General features: G+C 39.3%; 1 protein-coding gene across 1 annotated transcript; it reads left to right on the top strand.

The window, feature by feature from the left end:
* The first annotated feature begins 12661 nt into the window (after window positions 1-12661).
* On the top strand, window positions 12662-22237 carry LOC114556645 (calpain-2 catalytic subunit). Its single transcript, XM_028579649.1, has 21 exons — window positions 12662-12990; window positions 13498-13567; window positions 13759-13877; window positions 14092-14225; window positions 16152-16320; window positions 16449-16532; window positions 16618-16703; window positions 17370-17444; window positions 17600-17760; window positions 17842-18011; window positions 18097-18108; window positions 18267-18475; window positions 18695-18731; window positions 18965-19030; window positions 19135-19192; window positions 19300-19364; window positions 19518-19586; window positions 19665-19743; window positions 21579-21695; window positions 21796-21854; window positions 21925-22237. The coding sequence occupies exons 1-21, from the start codon at window positions 12754-12756 to the stop codon at window positions 21946-21948; spliced, it is 2100 nt and encodes a 699-aa protein (XP_028435450.1). The 5' UTR covers window positions 12662-12753; the 3' UTR covers window positions 21949-22237.
* The last annotated feature ends 1586 nt before the right edge of the window (window positions 22238-23823 follow it).

The raw sequence follows: 23823 nt of genomic DNA, 5'->3' as shown, positions 1-23823 counted from the left end.
AGACTTGACTACTGTAACGGTGTCTTTACAGGTCTCCCTAAAAAATCAATCAGACAGCTGCAGCTGATTCAGAACGCTGCTGCTCGAGTCCTCACTAAAACCAAGAAAGTGGATCACATCACTCCAGTACTGAAGTCTCTACACTGGCTTCCAGTGCCTCAAAGAATTGATTTCAAAATACTTTTACTGGTTTATAAATCACTTAACGGTTTAGGGCCAAAATACATTTCTGATCTGCTACTACACTATGACCCACCCAGACCTCTCAGGTGGTCTGGGACAGGTCTACTTGTTGTCCCCAGAGTCAGAACTAAACAGGGGGAAGCAGCGTTCAGTTTTTATGCTCCACATATCTGGAACAAACTCCCAGAAACCTGTAGGTCCGCTGCAACTCTCAGTTCTTTTAAATCTAAGCTAAAGACCTATCTTTTTGATGTTGCTTTTCTTTAAATAATCTATTTTATTAACTTTAATTTCTTATACTGCACTGTAACTTTTATTCTTATACTGCACTATCAATTTTATTCTTGTCTTTTAATGTTTTTAATTTGTTTATTATTGTTTTTTTAATTGTTTTCTAACTGCTCTTTAATGTTTTATGTAAAGCACTTTGAATTGCCCTGTTGCTGAAATGTGCTATATAAATAAAGCTGCCTTGCCTTGCCTTGCCTTGCCTTCAAATTGTATCTCGGGGTTGGAGATACCACTGATGCTGTGATTTTAGCAAGGTGTTAACAATCACTAATAGTTGTAAACATATAAATCCTGCGGTGACCCCGTGTGTAATGCTGCATGATGGCCCTGCTGGCCCTGCAGGAGGACTAACCCCCCAATGGAAGAATCAGGAGAGAAAGAGACTTCAGGGACCATGACGATGACTGGCTCATATGCCGATTTAAATTCCCTAATATAGCTGTAATAGTAATATAGCTGTAATAGTAATATAGCTTCGCTCTTGGATCTATGTACTGAATTGGGTCCAGTAGAGAGGGCAACGCACTGGAACCGGGCCATCCCGGTCCAAATACAGGTCCTCACCACTCTGGGGGAAACCGGCTGTTTCCAGAGGGAAATGTCAGACAGATAAGTGTTTTTTTTAAATAAATATTATATTTAATCTTCAACTTTATCACTAAGGCTTGTTTGTATATAATATATAGTTCTGTTAAATCTTATTATATACGTCTGGTATATCGAAGCTGTCCCCGAGTACCGTAATGCCTGCTGATTTGGGAGATTTTATTAATAAAGGTAGTCTATAGATCCAGTTTCCATACACTGTGCGACAACAGGCCGATATTATAATTCAATTGGCAGCAATTCCTGAACGTCTGAGAGGTTTTTTGCTTTTTCTGCGCCAGTCGTCATGATTCGGCATGTTTCGGTGTAACGAAGAACAACTGCCAGGGTCATTAACATACTGATCAGCATTCACCAGGTGCTTCACATTGACTATTTATGGTTATAAATGGGCGTGTACAGGGCGGGATAAGAGGCTGATCCACGTACACACACTTGTAGTCAGTCTGTGATTTATAAAGGGAACACTGCTTACAGGTGTACGTACACACGGTTTTATAAATCTCAATTCTTTTTGGCGGACGCCATTTTTTGGCTTTTGGGCGCACGTACACTTATAGTAAGGATCCTATGCACAGTTTTATAAATGAGACCCCAGGGCTTTATTAATTCATTAAAATTAATTAATGTATCATTGAGAAGAATAATTGTCATGTGCACATTAAGAGAAGGGAAGAGTAAATTATAGGCTACATGTGTGCTGACTCAGATATAATTAGAAAAGTCAATCCAAAGGAGAATAAATAGATGAATGCAATAAAGAATGTCTGGGAGCCTTATTGCAATATATTCCATTATGCTTTTATATGCCATTATGGTTTTATACTTTACATATTTCCAGGATGAATAGATTCAGAAAAAGGCAGAAATAGGTGCATTATGGCTCAGCCCCGAACCTCCTCAAGTCCTGAACACGGCCCTGCCAGCAATGTCCCCCCTCAAAGAAGTCTTTGCTGCAAAGATGGTTGAAAGAGTCTTTTCTTGCTGCTAGCCGTTAGCTTAGCAGAGTTCAAGGACAGGTTGTTCTGTTCCTGCCTGGTTTGAGGAACAGGAACTTCAGTTGTTTGGCCCATTCTGATAAGATTTTATCAGATCCACAGGAGAGTGACTGTGTTGATATTATTCCTCAATATGAGATTTTTTTGAGAAAAACTTTCAGCTGCATTACATCACACTGTCAACATCTTTCTTCTCACACGTTGTTCGTGGGAACTTTACAATAAAAATCGGCTTGTTCTCATGAAATGATGTAATGATTGGGAATGGTGTGCTATGACTTTTCTAAGAGATTTGCCACGTAGTTTTCACAAAGACATTCTTCATACTTCCCTCAATACATTACATATAGTGCTGTCACACGATTAAAATATTTAATCGTGATTAATCACATTGTCATAGTTAACTCACAATTAATCACAGATTTTCATCTATTCTAAATGTCCCTAGATTTCTTTTTGTCCCATTATTTTTTCTCATTATAATGCTTGCCTTTAATGCTAGTTTTGTGCAAATGTTTTTTTTATTATTGAAAACAGCCTTGGCATATACTGTAGTGTTTAATTAAACACTAACCTTCTCACTTGGAGCAAATAATCACTCACACAATGTAACACTGTCCATCACGAGGGGGTGGAGAATTCGCATCAGCTGTGTGCTTGGTCATCAGCTGTGTGTTCGGCCATCAGCTGTGTGTTCGGTCATCAGCTGTGTGTTCGGTCATCAGCTGTGTGTTCGGCCATCAGCTGTGTGTTCGGTCATCAGCTGTGTGTTCGGTCATCAGCTGTGTGTTCGGTCATCAGCTGTGTGTTTGGTCATCAGCTGTGTGCTCAGCCATCAGCTGTGTGTTCTGTCATCAGCTGTGTGCTCAGCCATCAGCTGTGTGCTCAGCCATCAGCTGTGTGTTTGGTCATCAGCTGTGTGTTTGGTCATCAGCTGTGTGCTCAGCCATCAGCTGTGTGTTTGGTCATCAGCTGTGTGTTTGGTCATCAGCTGTGTGCTCAGCCATCAGCTGTGTGTTTGGCCATCAGCTGTGTGTTTGGTCATCAGCTGTGTGTTCGGCCATCAGCTGTGTGCTCAGCCATCAAGTGGTATTTCAGACTGGATGTGCTGCGATGATAGCTCAGTTCACAACCACCAAACACACACAGATCACTTTGGTCTTTTCAATGGAACCATTTGGCAACTTTTTAAAAGTAAACTTTCCATTCAGAATCTTATTGGCATCCATTTCGGCGTCTCCTGCTCGCCATCCACTCAAAACGTAACGTTAGCCTGCTACTCTTTGGCCGGCTGGCCAGCCCAAATCAGTGTGTGTGGCCTGTTGTTGTGTGTCTAGTTAGATCAGGTGTGGTGTTGTAGTTTTTCTAACATTACTAGTTGTTGCAACAAACTACAAAGTTTGCTAGTCCAAATAGAACTAGAAATAGAATAGAAAAAATGTATGCTGTTAAAATGGGTTTGCGTTAACGCCATTAATAACGCGTTAAACTCACAGCACTAATTAACTATAAATAAAATTAAATATATATGTTTGCATTCCACTTGGGTTTGTGCATATATAATGTACAGTCATTGTATTCTATTCAAACCATTAATATTTTAGAAATTTGCTTTATACCAGGTTGTAGTTGAAATAGTGGGTTAATGTAATGGAAGCTACTTCAATTATTATGTAACCTGTTAGTCTGAGTAAAGGTCTTTCTGTTAAATACACCTATGTCTACCTGATGTTGTTTTCTGTTGGTGTTATATCATAGGTGCAAGACATGTTTCAGCAGCTACCAAATAATAAGTGAACTATAAAAAAAAGACTGGAATCTTTTCAAGTATTCTTTCCATAGAAGCAGCATGATCATTGGCACGTCTTCATAGTTTTAGTTCCCACTAGGTGTGTCTCACTTTCTGTGGAAAGACGCTGTGGCTCCAGGCTAATGAGGTGGGTGGGATGCAGCTGCGGGAGGACTTGACTTTACATGAACAGGTAACCAGACACCGGCATGCAGCCAGAAGAGAATAATGCAGAGCACCAGATTATGCATTTATAGGAAATATCGACCAGTAATAATCAGCGGTCAATCAATCGGTGTATCCCTAATTCAAACCATTAATATTTTAGGAATTGCTTCATATTAAGTTGTAGTTATAGTGGTTTTATGTTAGGAAAGCTGCCTAAACTATTAATTAAACTCCCTGGTCCGAGTAAAGGTCTTTCTGTTAAATGCATCAATGCCTACCTGATTTAGTTATGTGTGACTGTTATATGATTGGTGCAAGACATGTTTCAGCAGCTACCAAGTAAAACTGGAATCTAGTCAAATATTTCTTCTGCAGAAATGATGTTATCATTGGGGCATCTATAGCCTATAGCTTATATTTACCAGTACAGTAGGTGTGTCTCAATGTCTGTGGGAAAATATATTTATGTATGTATGTTGTCAACGTGTAACTGTGCTGACTTCTTGGCCAGGTCACCATTCATTTATCAAGGTCAAATATGAAATAAAATAACTGTAATTGTAGGTTTACATGAGGACGACTACTTCAATTATTATTATTAAACATCCTGGGCTGAGTAAATATCTTTCTGTTAAATACACTGACTACGTTTACATGCACATGATATTCCAGTTTGTGCACTTGTTCTAAAAAAGACAATATTCAGAGTAGGTTGTTTACATGGTAAATGGAAGGGAATATTCTATAAATGTAAAATAGTATAGAATATTTATTTCAAAGTTTTCCACCGATGGCGGACTTGTTGGACCACGTAAACACATCCTCCCTCTTTCATTCCATCAACCATCTTCTGTAAAAGGTCAGCATTGCAATGTTTATGCATATCCTAAAACCTTTTGATATCCAAGTCTTTGATAATGTTTAAAAGTATCTGTGTGTCTCCTTTTTTGGGGGGGCATGCATCTCTACCGGGTCCACAGCCCTGCAAACTGTTTACTAGTTGGTTTGAGTACGACAACCATAGCAACACACAGGTCTGTAGCGTGCTGGGTTTATGTGTTTACAGGTATATCTGTCAATCCGTCCAGGCTGTCAAACTGGACAGTTGATAACATCACACAGGCCAAAACAATTTGTGTCACAAATTTGTGTTAGACACAATTTCAGACACAGAACGGAAATTTCAAAAGGAGATAATACTGGCATTAACATTGTGGTCAGAAAAGATATTTCAACTTAGCATGTTTTCTTAATATGTGATGATGCATTGGGGTTATTTTTGTATTTATTACAGTAAATATATTACATATTGGACCAATCATTTGTAAAAAAATGTTGCAATACATTTTGGCTAGCAAACTTTGTTCGCAAATATTAGCTTGAATGTTGTGTGATTAAGTGCAAAAATGAATGGAGACACCTCAAAGTGTCTCAAATCTATTCCACATACCATTTTGACCATAAAACAGCATGTGACATCCGTTGGATGGAAACCTTTTGGGCTTTATTCGCATGAATGTGTTGGGGGAACTTTAGATAATTTAATTGACAGGTGTATGGAAACATAGCTAATCATTTCAACGTTTTCCCCAAGTTTTTTCATGACACTCAGCACCTTGTTAAATTAATAATATATATACACATAATGGCATCAGTTTTAGTTTTGGTTTGCGTGTGGTAGTCAACGGCACATTTGGACACCCGGACATGTAAAGCAAACAAGTAAAACCAACGTCCTACAGGGTTGGTAGCAGCAGCCAAACAAACTGGATTACCAGAGTTGGTGCTGTGTAGTCTGGAGGTAGAGTCTGGTCTACATGAACTGATGCTGTGTAGACTATAGTTAGAGTCTGGTCTACATGAACTGATGCTGTGTAGACTATAGTTAGAGTCTGGTCTACATGAACTGCTGCTGTGTAGACTATAGTTAGAGTCTGGTCTACAAGAACTGCTGCTGTGTAGACTATAGTTAGAGTCTGGTCTACATGAACTGATGCTGTGTAGACTATAGTTAGAGTCTGGTCTACATGAACTGATGCTGTGTAGACTATAGTTAGAGTCTGGTCTACATGAACTGATGCTGTGTAGACTATAGTTAGAGTCTGGTCTGTGTAGACATGAACTGATGCTGTGTAGACTATAGTTAGAGTCTGGTCTGAACATGAACTGATGCTGTGTAGACTATAGTTAGAGTCTGGTCTACATGAACTGATGCTGTGTAGACTATAGTTAGAGTCTGGTCTACATGAACTGATGCTGTGTAGACTATAGTTAGAGTCTGGTCTACATGAACTGATGCTGTGTAGACTATAGTTAGAGTCTGGTCTACATGAACTGATGCTGTGTAGACTATAGTTAGAGTCTGGTCTACATGAACTGATGCTGTGTAGACTATAGTTAGAGTCTGGAGTCTGGTAGACTATAGTTAGAGTCTGGTCTACATGAACTGATGCTGTGTAGACTATAGTTAGAGTCTGGTCTACATGAACTGATGCTGTGAGACTATAGTTAGAGTCTGGTCTACATGAACTGATGCTGTGTAGACTAGTTAGAGTCTGGTCTACATGAACTGATGCTGTGTAGACTGTAGAGTCTGGTCTACATGAACTGATGCTGTGTAGACTATAGTTAGAGTCTGGAACATGAACTGATGCTGTGTAGACTATAGTTAGAGTCTGGTCTACATGAACTGATGCTGTGTAGACTGTGTTAGAGTCTGGTTATGAACTGTGCTGGTAGACTATAGTTAGAGTCTGGATGAACTGATGTGTAGACTATAGTTAGAGTCTGGTCTACATGAACTGATGCTGTGTAGACTATAGTTAGAGTCTGGTCTCATGAACTGATGCTGAAGACTATAGTTAGAGTCTGGTCTACATGAACTGATGCTGTGTAGACTATAGTTAGAGTCTGGTCTACATGAACTGATGCTGTGTGACTAGAGTCTGGTCTACATGAACTGATGCTGTGTAGACTATAGTTAGAGTCTGGTCTACATGAACTGATGCTGTGTAGACTATAGTTAGAGTCTGGTCTACATGAACTGCTGCTGTGTAGACTATAGTTAGAGTCTGGTCTACATGAACTGATGCTGTGTAGACTATAGTTAGAGTCTGGTGTACATGAACTGATGCTGTGTAGACTATAGTTAGAGTCTGGTCTACATGAACTGATGCTGTGTAGACTATAGTTAGAGTCTGGTCTACATGAACTGATGCTGTGTAGACTATAGTTAGAGTCTGGTCTACATGAACTGATGCTGTGTAGACTATAGTTAGAGTCTGGTCTACATGAACTGATGCTGTGTAGACTATAGTTAGAGTCTGGTCTACATGAACTCATGCTGTGTAGACTACATGTACTGATGCTGTGTAGTTAGAGTCTGGTCTACATGAACTGATGCTGTGTAGACTAGTTAGAGTCTGGTTATGAACTGTCTGGTAGACTAGTTAGACATGAACTGATGCTGTGTAGACTATAGTTAGAGTCTGGTCTACATGAACTGATGCTGTGTAGACTAGTTAGAGTCTGGTCTACATGAACTGATGCTGTGTAGACTAGTTAGAGTCTGGTCTACATGAACTATGCTGTGTAGACTAGTTAGAGTCTGGTCTACATGAACTGATCTACATGAAGACTGTAGAGTTAGTTAGAGTCTGGTCTACATGAACTGATGCTGTGTAGACTATAGTTAGAGTCTGGTCTACATGAACTGCTGCTGTGTAGACTGGAGTTAGAGTCTGGTCTACATGAACTGATGCTGTGTAGACTAGTTAGAGTCTGGCTTATATAAACTGATGCTGTGTAGACTAGTTAGAGTCTGGTCTACATGAACTGATGCTGTGTAGACTATAGTTAGAGTCTGGTCTACATGAACTGATGCTGTGTAGACTAGTTAGAGTCTGGTCTACATGAACTGATGCTGTGTAGACTATAGTTAGAGTCTGGTCTACATGAACTGATGCTGTGTAGACTAGTTAGAGTCTGGTCTACATGAACTGATGCTGTGTAGACTATAGTTAGAGTCTGGTCTTCCTTAAATGCTGCTGTGTAGACTATAGTTAGAGTCTGGTCTACATGAACTGATGCTGTGTAGACTATAGTTAGAGTCTGGTCTACATGAACTGATGCTGTGTAGACTAGTTAGAGTCTGGTCTACATGAACTGCTGCTGTGTAGACTAGTTAGAGTCTGGTCTACATGAACTGATGCTGTGTAGACTAGTTAGAGTCTGGTCTACATGAACTGATGCTGTGTAGACTGTAGTTAGAGTCTGGTCTACATGAACTGATGCTGTGTAGACTATAGTTAGAGTCTGGTCTACATGAACTGCTGCTGTGTAGACTGGAGTTAGAGTCTGGTCTACATGAACTGATGCTGTGTAGACTAGTTAGAGTCTGGCTTATATAAACTGATGCTGTGTAGACTAGTTAGAGTCTGGTCTACATGAACTGATGCTGTGTAGACTATAGTTAGAGTCTGGTCTACATGAACTGATGCTGTGTAGACTAGTTAGAGTCTGGTCTACATGAACTGATGCTGTGTAGACTATAGTTAGAGTCTGGTCTACATGAACTGATGCTGTGTAGACTAGTTAGAGTCTGGTCTACATGAACTGATGCTGTGTAGACTATAGTTAGAGTCTGGTCTTCCTTAAATGCTGCTGTGTAGACTATAGTTAGAGTCTGGTCTACATGAACTGATGCTGTGTAGACTAGTTAGAGTCTGGTCTACATGAACTGATGCTGTGTAGACTAGTTAGAGTCTGGTCTACATGAACTGCTGCTGTGTAGACTATAGTTAGAGTCTGGTCTACAAGAACTGATGCTGTGTAGACTATAGTTAGAGTCTGGTCTACATGAACTGATGCTGTGTAGACTAGTTAGAGTCTGGTCTACATGAACTGCTGCTGTGTAGACTATAATTAGTCTGGTCTTCATGAACTGCTGCTGTGTAAACTGGAGTTACAGTTTTGCACGTTAATCCAGTTGTGCTCCTTGTGGTTTAGCAATCGAAAAAACTGTAATATGATATTATATTATGTAACCTGCTGCTGACCCTATGAGAGATAAAGTGGGCGTGTATTATAATATGATATTATAATATCTTACAGTATAAAGATGGAGGAGTTCTCAGACTTTTCTATATCTCTCTCCTGTCATTCAGGTAAATATACTATTTATTTTCTGTCTTTGAGACGTTGAAACTTCTCTGATTGGTTTAGATTCTGTTTGAGTTGCCAGAAACTAACTTTTTACCAAGCTGTAGATGCTTTTTTTAAATGGTTTTGGAGCTTTTTTACAATGGTTCTGTGGGATTTACATGGTGAATTTCTTTTTTTAGACATTTTAGATGTTTTTTCAGATGTTTCTTTCCTTGTTTTTATGGCAAATTTCTCTCTTTTTCTCAGTTATTGCAGTTTTATTCTGTGTTTTTTGAAGAACTTTAAAGTTAAATCTGGTTTTGAAACTTAAGGCGCATTTTTCAAACGTCACTGCAGACTTTCTTGTCACTTTGTCAGTAGTTGTTGAAGCTTTTTCTGAGCTTTTTGAAGAGCCTTGAAGTTAGATGTGATTTTAAAATTTAAGGCACATTTTTCCAACATTTTTGATGTTTGTTGTTCTTCTGCTATTTTTGTTGCATCTTTTATACGTCTTTTCAACCCGTTCTCATTCCGAACTCGTAAAATAAGGACGTTCAGGCCTTCAGCGTCTGATGCAACGAAAAAGGCAGCCAGGACTTTCACTCAGGTCACCCGGGTTCGTGTCCCACGTGTCCCACGTGTCCCACGTGTGGCGTTTTGTTTCCCCGTTAATCGCGGCCGTCTCCGGCGTGTGTTTCCCGGCTTTTGAGGAGTCCTTTCCCCGTTGTTTTTCTCCTAAACCCAACCTCCGCGATTCACCCGCGGCCGTCTCCTATGGAGGAAAGTCCAAAGAGAAATTGAAAGTCCAAAGGGAAAACAAAGCGAGATCAAATTAAAAATATTATTATTATTTTTTAAATTTTCCATTTGGCTTTGGCTTTTGAATTTAATATTTGGCTTTTGAATTTCAATTTATCATTGGCTTTTAATTTTGATTTAATATTTGGCTTTTGAATTTCAATTTTACATTGGATTTTAATTTTCATTTAATATTTGGCTTTTGAATTTCAATTTAACATTGGATTTTAATTTTCATTTAATATTTGGCTTTTGAATTTCAATTTAACATTGGATTTTAATTTTCATTTAATATTTGTCTTTTGAATTTCCATTTAACATTGGATTTTAATTTCCATTTAACATTGCCTTTTCATTTGCACTTGACACATGTCAATGTAAATGAGGAGGCGTGGCCCAAAGGCTGGTGGGAGGGTCTGAAACCAAAGGGGTGCAGAGGCCCCTTCTGAGCAGCAGGGGGAGCTTACTGCTGAGGAGCACACTATAAGTATCTGTCTGCAGATTCACCACTAGGCTGGCTCTGATTCACATGATAGAAAATGATGATGGAGGCTAAACACAAACCACATTTCATGCTACACCAGTGAAGTTTTCATGTAGTTACTATAACTGGGCCCGTGTTAGTGAGGACTAGATTAGGACTGGATTTAAAGCTGATTCTGGTTCCCAACTTCGCCCAAGGTGTGTCTGTTTAAAACACGACTCAGACAACTTCTCTCTTTTGATGTTATATTTAATTAAGCAACAGTAGAAACATGGGTGTGGGTAGCTCTGCTACGTGTGTTTGTGTGTGGTCAGATCTCAAGGACGCACACACACACACACACACACACACACACACACACACACACACACACACACACACACACACACACACAATCTCAAACGGATAGTCATCGTCCGAACTGCGACCTCTCCTTTTTCTTTCTCTCACTCTTTTCTCCGGGTGGTGTGTGTGGTGTGATATTCTTCAACATGGAGCCTCCTCACAACTATCACTCCTGACTGAAGGCCTTTAGTACAGCCCGGCTACTTCTTCAGACTTCCAGCTAACAGCGGTGTCTGTGAGCATCACTGGCCGGCCAGCGAAAATTATAAAAAAGCAATCAATTCTATAATCTAGATTGGGAGTTAGTTATTGGGAGTATTAGCAGCAGCAAACAACTGGAAACTTTTTATAATTTTCATCTGCTATTCCACCACTAAATTCCCTATTGAGACTTTTTTATGAGATAAATTAACTGTGTAGAGTTTGAATATGATCAGTTTTACAAACGTTGATGGCCAACTGCACATTTTCTCCGATGTTGTCAAAAGCTTCAGTCTGACGGGACAGCCAGCTGGTGGCGGCCGGGATCTCCTCCCTGCTGGCCGGCCAGTGATGCTCACAGACACCGCTGTTAGCTGGAAGTCTTGTTGTCCTTGTCTAAAGAAGTTAACTGTGATGTAACCTGTCTGTTATGATCCCATATGACCAGCACATTTGTTTTTTCTGTATAATCTTCCATCAAGTAAAGACATTTACAAAAAACTGAAGACGCTACGTTAGGAAGGGAAGAGATGTTAGATATGTCAGAGTAAAGTCTCTAACAGCTTTTATATGATAATATAAAGAGATGTTAGATATATCAGAGTAAAGTCTCTAACAACTTTTATATGATAATATAAAGAGATGTTAGATATGTCAGAGTAAAGTCTCTAACAGCTTTTATATGATAATATAAAGAGATGGTAGATATGTCAGAGTAAAGTCTCTAACAGCTTTTATATGATAATATAAAGAGATGTTAGATATGTCAGAGTAAAGTCTCTAACAGCTTTTATATGATAATATAAAGAGATGGTAGATATGTCAGAGCAAAGTCTCTAACAGCTTTTATATGATAATATAAAGAGATGATAGATATGTCAGAGTAAAGTCTCTAACAGCTTTTATATGATAATATAAAGAGATGATAGATATGTCAGAGTAAAGTCTCTAACAGCTTTTATATGATAATATAAAGAGATGATAGATATGTCAGAGTAAAATCTCTAACAGCTTTTATATGATAATATAAAGAGATGTTAGATATGTCAGAGTAAAGTCTCTAACAGCTTTTATATGATAATATAAAGAGATGGTAGATATGTCAGAGTAAAGTCTCTAACAGCTTTTATATGATATTATAAAGAGATGTTAGATATGTCAGAGTAAAGTCTCTAACAGCTTTTATATGATAATATAAAGAGATGTTAGATATGTCAGAGTAAAGTCTCTAACAGCTTTTACATGATAATATAAAGAGATGTTAGATATGTCAGAGTAAAGTCTCTAACAGCTTTTATATGATATTATAAAGAGATGTTAGATATGTCAGAGTAAAGTCTCTAACAACTTTTATATGATAATATAAAGAGATATTAGATATGTCAGAGTAAAGTCACTAACAGCTTTTATATTATAATATAAAGAGATGTTAGATATGTCAGAGTAAAGTCTCTAACAGCTTTTATATTATAATATAAAGAGATGTTAGATATGTCAGAGTAAAGTCTCTAACAGCTTCTATATGATACCAGCTACTAGATATTAGATTTCCTTCAGAAAATGTGTGTGAATGCTAAAGTGTCAAAGTGTTAAAAGTGCTAAAGTGTTTGTGATCCCACCCTATCCTCCCCTCACCTTTGGAAACTATATAGGACACTGGGACAAAAGCAGCAGACCTCAACCCAACTCAGCTCACAGAGAGGGACATTCACCAGCCAAGGAGGGCTATATACACTTACAAGGTGAGGATGACATCCACGGCAGATCGACTGGCCCGTCAGCAGGACAGGGAACAAGGCATTGGCACAAACAAGAAAGCAGTGAAGTTCTCCCAGCAGGATTATGAGACTCTGCGCCAGCAGTGGTTGAAGAGTAAACCCCCTTTTGAGGATGACCGCTTCCCAGCTGAGCCCACATCACTGGGCTACGATGAGCTGGGACCAGACTCAAAAGAAACCAAGGGGGTTGTTTGGAAAAGGCCAAAGGTAGGAAGCAAAAACACAGCAATGAAAACTAACCAAACATAAGAGGAAAACTGTTTTTTAAATGATCCTATGGTTGGTGAGCTTGTCACTGACTTGACATTAAGTATTGTATTTCTTTCATTTACTGAAATTATTGCAAATATTGTAAACTAAGATTTGGAAAAGAGCAGAAGTAAAAAACATATTAAAAACAAAGTAGCTGTACCTTGTTACTTCAGATCAGAACACTTGAAAGCCACAGAAGTTTAAACGTAAGCCTCATACTGTAATACTATTCACTATATTAATATTCTCTGGAGAGAATTTACCTAAATGTGTTGAATCATGTGTTTGTGAATTATTTTCATAGTGTTATTCTGTACTTTCAATGCAGTCATCCGATCTAAATCATTGAACTGTATTTCCTCCTATTGTCTCAGTAGTGTGATACCGGACAATCCAAGGAAAGATTTCTCAAAACTGCTCTCAAATCTTCAACTGTCTGTGATTGTTTGGTTCTCTATATAGGAGCTGTGCTCAAACCCAAAGTTCATTGTTGAAGGAGCCACAACGACGGACATTTGCCAAGGACAGCTGGGTAAGTGAAGGGACAGAATGAAGGGATGATGGATGGATGGATGGATGGATGGATGGATGGATGGATGGATGGATGGATGGATGATGGGGTGTTTTGGATTTTCACTTTTTGCTGTTTACAGCATCTGCTGCACTGCGGTGAATGCCACATATTGTTCAATCTCAGAACATGTCTCTGATTTTACTGTGTAGGTGACTGCTGGCTTCTGGCTGCAATAGCCAGTCTGACTCTAGACCAGGACATCCTGCCTCGCGTGGTGCCCCAGGAACAGAGTTTTACTGAAGGCTATGCCGGGATATTTCACTTCCAGGTCAGACAAAAACCCTTCTTATCTGACTTAACCATAACCGTAAAATGATGGCTCATGGTAATAGGTTAAAAACAAAACAATGAAATAGTGTTTTTGGTACTAAGTTAACTTATATTGCCATGCTGTGACATGCAGAGGATCACACAATTGTCTTGCTCATGAGTAATAAAAGTATTTGACGTTGAGGTTACTGATGAGAATATTTTCTTCTCAGATCTGGCAGTTTGGTGAGTGGGTGGATGTGGTGATCGATGACCGTTTACCAACAAGAGATGGAAAGCTGCTCTTCGTTCACTCAGCGGAGAGCTCAGAGTTTTGGAGTGCGCTGCTGGAGAAGGCCTACGCCAAGTATGGATCGTTCTTGTTTTGCTTCATCCAAACGTTAATCCAGTGAAAATGTACAATATATAGTTGGTAAATCTGGGGCCTGTTTCACAAAAGCAGAATATATAAATCCAGGATAACTGATAAAGCGAGGCTTGACCTAGTCTAATCTGTGCATCCTGGCTTGGTGCGTTTCACGAAGGCCAAGCCAGGCTGAGGAGGAGAGACTAAGTTGAGCCAGGCTGAACTAATTCAGATAGATGCGCGTCCACGGCTTTCCTCAAAAGACCGCGAGGTCGATCACAGATTTACTGATGCCGACATGGAGAATACGCATTGTACATACTTTATACAGAGAGAGCAGCAGCTTCTTGTGGAAGTATGATGACGTGAAACACATTATTTGAATAAAAAGAAAATAACACGGCCGCTGTACTGAAACAGTGAGAGAAAGCAGCAGACGATCACGGACCGACTGAATGCATAAGCAGCCTAAATATAAACATTAACTGACCTCTGCTCTGAATGGAAACCGTCATAATCATACCATTCAATGATTAGGCTACTAATCATTTGCACAAATTAACAATTGTACTCTTTGCCTTAAAAGTAAGCAGAAGATAATGTTACTCAGGAAATTTACCATGAAAATCCATTTTCTATAACGCTAGAATATGAAGCGTAAATATCTCTTTCACTCTGTTCCTCCCTCTCTCTCATTGGTTAAATATTAATTTCCTGAGTCATATTAACTTCCACTACTCGCTTTTAATGCAAAGTGTACATGTGTTCGTTTTTGCAAATGACAAGTGACTCATTGAATGGTTTCATTTAAGAGCAGTAGTTCATAAATGTATATTTTTAGACTATCATTTAGTCTGTCCACTATTATCTGTCACGCTTTTTCTCGCCTTTTTTATTTTTTATAGAGGACGAGTTTCCTTCTCTACATATTATATGCCTTGCTCCCTGGTATATATGGACATAGAAAATAAAGACACTGAAGAAATTGCACTGTAAAATCTAGAAACTATAAAGATAATAAAGTGATAAATTCCATTCACACTATAAACATGAATGGAACAGAGTATATTCATCAGTTATTTCCTCCCAGGCAAAATATAAGGTCAAAAACCATGAGGTGTCCTCTCCCTGTTGTTACATGAATGTACAGTAGCCTACATCACTAGATAGTTACTGGTCCAGTCAATTAAATCTATAATTTGGGAGGATTTTACAGTTAGGATATGTTCTTAAAATTGTACAATCCTCCCAAATTATAGTCCCAGTTTACTGGACAACACAAATTGTGTGCTAAGAATGCCAAATACAATGCACATGGAAGCAGAACAAACATGATCCTTATTGTTAAAGAATAAAAAAAGAAATTATAAACTAAAATAATTTAAGGTGCATTGGGGAACTATAGAAATGCATTGTAGCATTCTATGTGTTGCCCTTAGTAACAGACTTCATTTAAATGACATTTGAAATGTTATCAGCCTTTTCTAATTATCCCAACAACTGCCATAATATATTCATCAAACTTCTTACAACAATATGAACAGCAGTTTTCATACAGCAATTTAACAGTAACAATGACAAATTTGTAATTATAAAAAAAAATAATGGTTACAACTTTAAATAATAACAGTACTTAAATGAACAGCAATATGCACCTGTTGTATTTTAATCCGGGCTGATAAGAAAAGGGTAAAACCACTGCTGAGTGAACAGAAAAGGTTCCAGGATTAAATAAATCCTGGCTGTTAGCCTGGTCAGGACCAGGCTAGCTGCACAGAATAAATCTCCATGGTGATTTATGTGCCTCTGCTTTCGTGAAACCGAGTCAAGGCTAAATTCATCCAGGATAACCAGGAAATCCCGGCTTAATCCCTTATCTTGGTTTTGTGAAACAGGCCCCAGGTCACATCCCTCTGTGTCTGACAGGTTGTATGGCAGCTATGAGGCCCTGAAAGGAGGAAAGGCTACTGAGGGTTTTGAGGATTTCACAGGAGGGATTGCAGAAGTTTACTACTTAGACAAAGCTCCACCAAAGCTCTTCCAACTCATGCAGAAGGCCCTGAGCCTGGGTTCACTGCTTGGTTGCTCTATTGACGTAAGTCTTATTTTCATACTAATTTGCTTATTTTCATACAGATCCGCATGCTTACCTGCAAGCCAACTCACCAACAGAAGTAAAGTACTCATGTCATCAGATTAAAGTGTTGTTCTTGGTGTTTTCAGAAGACCAGTGCTGATGAGGTAGAGATACGTACAGCTCTCAATCTTTTCAAGGGACATGCATACTCAGTCATTAAGGCAGTAGAGGTATATGATTATCTAAACTGTCAACATTATGCTGTTGTTTTTCAACTGTATGCAAATGACATGGCCTGCTGTTGATCTCTACCAGGTTGATATCCAAGGTAAGCCGGTTCAGCTGGTTCGCATCAGGAACCCATGGGGTGAGAAGGAGTGGACTGGGCCTTGGAGTGATGAGTAAATAATTACTTTCTAGATCCATTAAAGGGGAACTATGCAGTTTTTGTAGCTTAATTGACCTTAACTGAACAGCTTCGGAGCCATTGGAAGGGTCATATGACTTTTATTTTCGGGTTGAATGGTGGCCGTCTCTCTCCCCCCTAGCACCTGTGAGCTGAATAAACACCCTCACACCTTTCCACTGGCCTCAGCGTCAGGAAGTATGGCGTGATATCAGGTGTCACCATGTAACAAAGTGCTTCACAGCACTGCACACATCCACCCATTCAGGAACCAGCTAACAAGGTAGAGATAGAGGTAATCACACTATGGTCAGGAAGCAGAAGGCTAGGAAAGCATTGTCAGAGGAATAGAGAGAGAGGAAACATAAGAGCTGTAGGGGGGGGGGGGCTCTATAGAGAAACCTGTAGGGGGGGCTCTATAGAGAAACCTGTAGAGGAGCTCTATAGAGAAACCTGTAGGGGGGGGGCTCTATAGAGAAACCTGTAGGGGGGCTCTATATAGACACCTGGGGGCTCTATAGAGATACCTGTAGGGGGAGCAAAAATCCTGAAAACAGAGAAGAAATGGCCAATACTGCATAGCGCCCCTTAAACCTTAAACTCCCATTAAATATGTCCAGGATTATCCTAAAAGTATGATTCTTTTTAAAATCACAATTAGGTCCGATGAATGGAACAATCTCAGTGAAGATGAGAAATCAAAGTTGAACCATGCTGCTGATGATGGAGAATTCTGGTAAATCTATTGGCTTTAACTTTTCATTTCCATGAGAATAAATGTAATAATTTACATATTTTCACCATCACCAAATGAACTAAATTTTTTAGGCTCAGACTAGAAAAAGTGATGGAGACAATGTTCTTTGTTGAGAAATGTGTTTCTCTCCTCAGGATGTCCTATTCAGACTTTATCAAGCAGTTCTCCCAGCTGCAGATGTGTAACTTGACCCCAGACACACTCCTGAGTGATAAAGTGGGCCACTGGAACCACTACCAGTATGAAGGGACGTGGAGGAAGGGCTCTACTGCAGGCGGCTGCCGAAAATACTCAGGTAACAGAGAAATCTTATGTATGTCTGAGCATGAAGTTCTGTTACACTTCATATACAGAATTACACTTTTGTCTGTTCCAGACACATTCTCGTCCAACCCTCAGTTTGTGGTGCGCCTGGAGGATGTGGATGATGATCCCCTGGATGGGAAGGATGGATGCACCATTCTGGTTGGGCTCATGCAAAAGGATGGGCGACAGCAGAAGAGGCTCGGCCGCAAACTTCAGAGCATTGGCTTTGCCATTTATAAGGTACCTCAGAATAATTTGATGTTTCATTATCATGAAATCAGAGCTCTGTATTTGACTGATCTTTCATTTTATTTGCTTTTTACAGGTCCCAGATCAGGTTCGTAAATGAACTGTTTCATACCTTACTTTCTCTGAAATTTGAAATGCAATATAGACAACACAAGTGTCACGAGTATTGCTTGATTACATTGTGATTTTCTAGGTGGCTTTTTAATGTTTCATTTATAAAAGACTTTTTCTCCTGTTACTCTTTAGTACAAAGGCCGAAGCAATGTTCACCTGGGTCCAGATGTCCTGCTGAGACAGAGCCCTGTGGCCTTGTGCTCCTTCACCAACACACGGGAAGTGTGCAACCGTTTTAATCTTCCTCCAGGAGAATATGCCATTGTTCCCTCGACCTATGAGCCTGACAAGGATGGCAGCTTCCTTCTCAGGGTGTTCTCTGAGAAACCGGCTGCAGCCAGGTATTGTGTTACGGTAACATAGAGACTGATTGATGTCTGCAGGCTAATGTAGACCTCAGAGCTTTGCTGTAATACAGCCATCTAGTGGACAAAGCTCAGAGGTCAGCGCCTTCTTTGGTCACAGAAAACTCTTCAATTCACAGTCAAAACTTACTGTTAATGTTATTTTCTTGCACGCCAACAGAGTGTGTTAGAGGTATTCATTTCTTTTTGTTTCAGTCCACTGGAGGATGACTTTGACATTCCAATAGAGGAGGTAAGAACATCCACAGAATGATTTAGCTGCTCTTGCATTAGTTAGGCATTCTTTTCTTTCCACCTTAGTACTGAGATTAAATGAAATAGCATTTCACAATCAATTTGAAATGATTCTTGCTTAATGTTTAACATACGTTGTGCTAAATTTAACAATATTTAAAAAATAATTAAATTTGAAGAGCCAGTGCTTCTCCTATTTGACATGAGTAACATACTGTCTCCATCTCACAGGAGGAGCTATCTGAGAGTGATGTTGATCCTCATTTCAAGGAGATCTTCAAGCAGACTGATGGCAATGTATGTCATCATGAGAACTATTGGATAAAAGAAATGTATCAACAGCTCTAAACCTGGATTACAAACCAGTAGAAAATAACTTATAATGTGCATTTTTCAAACAGGACATGGAGGTATCGGCCTTTGAACTGGTTGACATTTTGAACAAAGTTTTCTCTCAGCGTGAGTAAATTTAAACTCTTACATACATACATGAACAAGTAGCCTTTTTATTTTCATTGACTTACTGTAAGAGTTAGAGCTAGATATGTTGTGTCACTTTCTTGCAGGGTCTGATATCAAGACACATGGCTTCAGCCTGGAGACATGTCGCCTTCTTGTCAGTCTGCTAGATGTATCCTCTTTAAGAAATGAATAAATTCTCCTCCCACAGTTGATGTTTTGAAACTCTACTTTAAAAATGTTGGGATTTGGGTGCATTATAATATACTGTGTGGAATTAAGATATGTCCAGGATGTGCTTTTTATAAATCTTAACATTCCTCAGAAAGATGAAAGTGGCAAATTGGGACTGATGGAATTCAACTTGCTTTGGAGCAAAATCCAGAAATACCTGGTAAGTTGTCATTTATGCAGCGTATGAATATGAAATGAGTTTTGGTTGTTATACCTGGTTGTATCCTGGGTCATATAGGCGATCTTCAAGAAACATGACACAGACAGCTCTGGCACCATGAACTCCCACGAGATGAGAGGCGCCGCCACTGAAGCAGGTAACAAACATTATCACCTGAGGAATCTCATCCACTAAAGTTATGGCATCAATATGTCTGAAAAGACCTTCTTTATTTACATTATTTATTGTAACCTTACTGCTTTGCTGCAAAGGTTTCTCTGCAAGTTTACATTTTATAGCTTGAAATTTAGGGATAACATTTGCTTTCCTAATAAGAATAAAAATCAGCTATTTAAATATGTTGCCTGCATACTTTAGTTATTTTTGAACAGAGTATGCCACTATAGTTTACACACATACAGTACAGGCCAAAAGTCTGGACACACCTTCTCATTCAATGTGTTTCCTTTTTATTTTCATGACTATTTACATTGTAGATTCTCACTGAAGGCATCAAAACTATGAATGAACACATATGGAATTATGTACTTAACAAAAAAGTGTGAAATAACTGAAAACATGTCTTATATTTTAGATTCTTCAAAGTAGCCACCCTTTGCTTTTTTATTAATAAGGGAAATAATTCCACTAATGAACCCTGACAAAGCACACCTGTGAAGGTAAAACCATTTCAGGTGACTACCTCATGAAGCTCATTGAGAGAACACCAAGGGTTTGCAGAGTTATCCAAAAAAGCAAAGGGTGGCTACTTTGAAGAATCTAAAATACAAGACATGTGTGATGGAAGTTTTCCTTGAAGCAGCAGCGTTTAGAAATATCAATGATCAAATGAAAACGAATAACGACTGTTTGAGAATTAAACCAAAGTTTGGTCTTTGAGTATTTATTCACATTTGCAAATGGAGAAAACACAGTTTCAAAGGTACACGCAGCACAACTGAAAATGTCTTTCCTAACTAGAAACCTAAAAATCAAAACATCTAAAAGTGAAGAAACTCCATTAAGCCACCCCTCTTCAAATATCTTTAGCATGCTGCCACTTTTCTAAAAAATACCATAGACAGTCAGATGATTTTACAACCTTCCATTCTGCTCCTGTGTCTCCTACATTAGACTAAACACCTGCTTATCTCAGGATACAGAAAGAGATACGCTTCACACAGTGTTATAGCCTTCTTCACTTTATCTGCGAGAAATAAACAAATGAGGAGCTGCAATTTCTTTAGCGAAAATAACTTATGCTATTGCTCACAGTCTACAAGGCCAGCTCTCTCACTGGTGCCTTTAAGTCTACAGGAAGGAACAGGATTATGTGGAGGTTTAAAACAATCTTTAAACAAATGGTCAATATCATTAAACAAATGGTTAAAATAAAATTTGCCACCACACATGTTTTCAGTTATTTCACACTTTTTTGTTAAGTACATAATTCCATATGTGTTCATTCATAGTTTTGATAACTTCAGTGAGAATCTACAATGTAAATAGTCATGAAAATAAAAAGGAAACACATTGAATGAGAAGGTGGGTCCAAACTTTTGGCCTGTACTGTATATACCAAGTAATGAGACACATATTCAAAATATGACATGCTTGTAAAAATGGAAAAATACAGCTTTGTAAATACAGCACTTTACCTATGATGCTTATTTTTCTGGGTTGTATTTGACCACTGAGCCCCACAGGCACCTGTGTGTGTGTGTGTGTGTGTGTGTGTGTGTGTGTGTGTGTGTGTGCGTGTGTGTGTGTGTGTGTGTGTGTGTGTGTGTGTGTGTGTGTGTGTGTGTAGTTCCTGGCAGACTGGATAAGCCAGTTAGAGGACTCCCTCCCTGCACATAGATTTAAATCATGTATACTTACCACAGGAACAAATAAGAGTGGGCCAGGCTGTGTAACTCTACCATTAGCACCATGCTATTATCCAACACCTTTGAGAACATCATGCTAACTGAGGCTATTGTTCTTCCCCAGGTTTCCAGGTCAACAGTGCTGTGCTGCAGGCCATTGTCAGCCGTTATTCCGATGCTCAGTATGCCATAGACTTTGACTGTTTTGTGGGTTGTCTCATTAAACTGGAAATGCTCTTCAGTAAGTGTCCACAAAACACAACATTATCTATTCAGTTTATCCAATATTGATTTATAGACTCTGAGAGCTACCAGAACCTTTTTTTCTGTCTCTCTACCAGAAATGTTTAAGACTCTGGAGAGAGCTGACACAGGGAAGATTGAGCTGGATATGCAACAGGTGTGTAAGACGATAACAAAAGCACTTCTACTTTAGACAGCTTGCTGTATAATGTTGTTTCCTCTTTCAGTGGCTGTGCCTCGCCATCTTCTGACTCTGGAGACAAGACAAGAGAGATGATACCTGCTGGAGGATTAACAATACATGCATTGAATTTTCAAAAAAATCACATTTATTTTTTACAAACTAAGTGTACTCAATGACAGTTCACAAGCACTCTATAAGTTCCAAATGCTTGAAAATGTCTAAAATGTGATTGTAAATTTGAATCATATTTGCTGAACATAAACATGGGGATATGTTGTATCACTCACATGTATTATTCCTTTTTTTAAATCTTTTTGGTGTGCAGGGGGAATAATTCTGTCTTATTAGTTGGTGTGTTTTGGCTCTTTTAGCTGTTGCAAAACTTCTGTAAAATTAAAGAAAATAAAGAAACTAACAAACTATGGCCTCTGGACTATCAGACTATAATTTATAAAACTTTGCACAGATCAGACACATATGGTTCAAATAGTCAGAGGTGAAATAGTTTTCACTGTTTATGATTGTTGGGGAGAGATAATGCAGTAATGCAATTGCAGTAACTATGGTGTTAAGTAGGACCAAATGAGGTATAAATATAACTGTGATTTCATTTTACCAATCCAATCTTTTGTGGACCAGCACATGTTTCACATTCATCCATCTGGGCCACATCTGGGCCAATCACGGGCCATCAATCACAGCCAGAGGCAGAGTAACAGGACAGGTGAGATAGAGCAAGTTTGGCATGAACAATAAAGGGTGTGAAGATAGTGGAGCTGCACTATGGCACAGAGCCTGTCTAAACACACACACACACACACACAAAGGTACACACATACAGAGAGACACACACACAGGTACACACACACACACACACACACACACACACACACACACACACACACACACACAGGACACACACACACACAGACACACACACACACACACACACACACACACACACACACACACACACACACACACACACACACACACACACACACACACACACACACACACACACACACACACACACACACACACACACACATATACACACACACACACACACACACACACGCACACACACACACACACACACACACACACACACACACACACACACACACACACACACACACACACACACACACACACACACAAACACACACACACACAGAATGTCATGAAAAGACAGAAGAGGGGAGTTTCAGGCCCTGGAGCTGTGTCAGAGCAGGGGCATTTGGTTGTCCATTAGCCCAAGAGACTTTGCGCGGGTATGGAGTGCTGTGGGTTGCCAGTCGTGACGGAGCTCCAAGTACCTCAGAGCAGGCCGGGGTCTGAGAAGGAAGGCAGGCCAGGCGGCGAGGCAGCAACACAGGCAGAACCGGCAGCTGAACTTCAACACACAGTCTTACCAAATTTGCAATTGGCCATCAATTTTCTTAAAATGGCCAATATTTGAGCTTTATATAGTTGATTTCTCGCTTAAAAAAGTCTCAGAAGTGAATTTAATAAGAAAATAGCCCGACAAACCTTATTCTGAATATTCATGAGCATACCATAGTTGGAAGAAAAGCTCTTGTTCCAAATAGAGCCATATTCACAGGGTATTCATAGTTAAGGGCCTAATAAAATAGCATTCGGGCAATTTTCAGCCCAACCAATGTTACATACCCCATTAGGAGACCTTAAGGAACAGTGTAAAATACCCTATATAATCATTCTATCACCCCTTTAAAGATGTGGAATATCTTGTGTTTGGAAACACAGAAAATATCTTGGCTGAATGTATTTGAAAAGTAGAATAGAACATTTGATAGATGTGGAATATATCTATCCATCCATCCATCTTCGTCCGCTTATCCGTGTAGGGTCGCTGGGGAGCAGCTCCAGCAGGGGGACCCCAAACTTCCCTTTCCCGAGCAACATTAACCAGCTC

Source organism: Perca flavescens, chromosome 6 (assembly GCF_004354835.1).
Source record: "Perca flavescens isolate YP-PL-M2 chromosome 6, PFLA_1.0, whole genome shotgun sequence".
Taxonomy (NCBI): domain Eukaryota; kingdom Metazoa; phylum Chordata; class Actinopteri; order Perciformes; family Percidae; genus Perca; species Perca flavescens.
The sequence above is the reverse complement of the archived record's forward strand: the minus strand, read 5'-3'. Positions and strand labels throughout refer to the sequence as shown.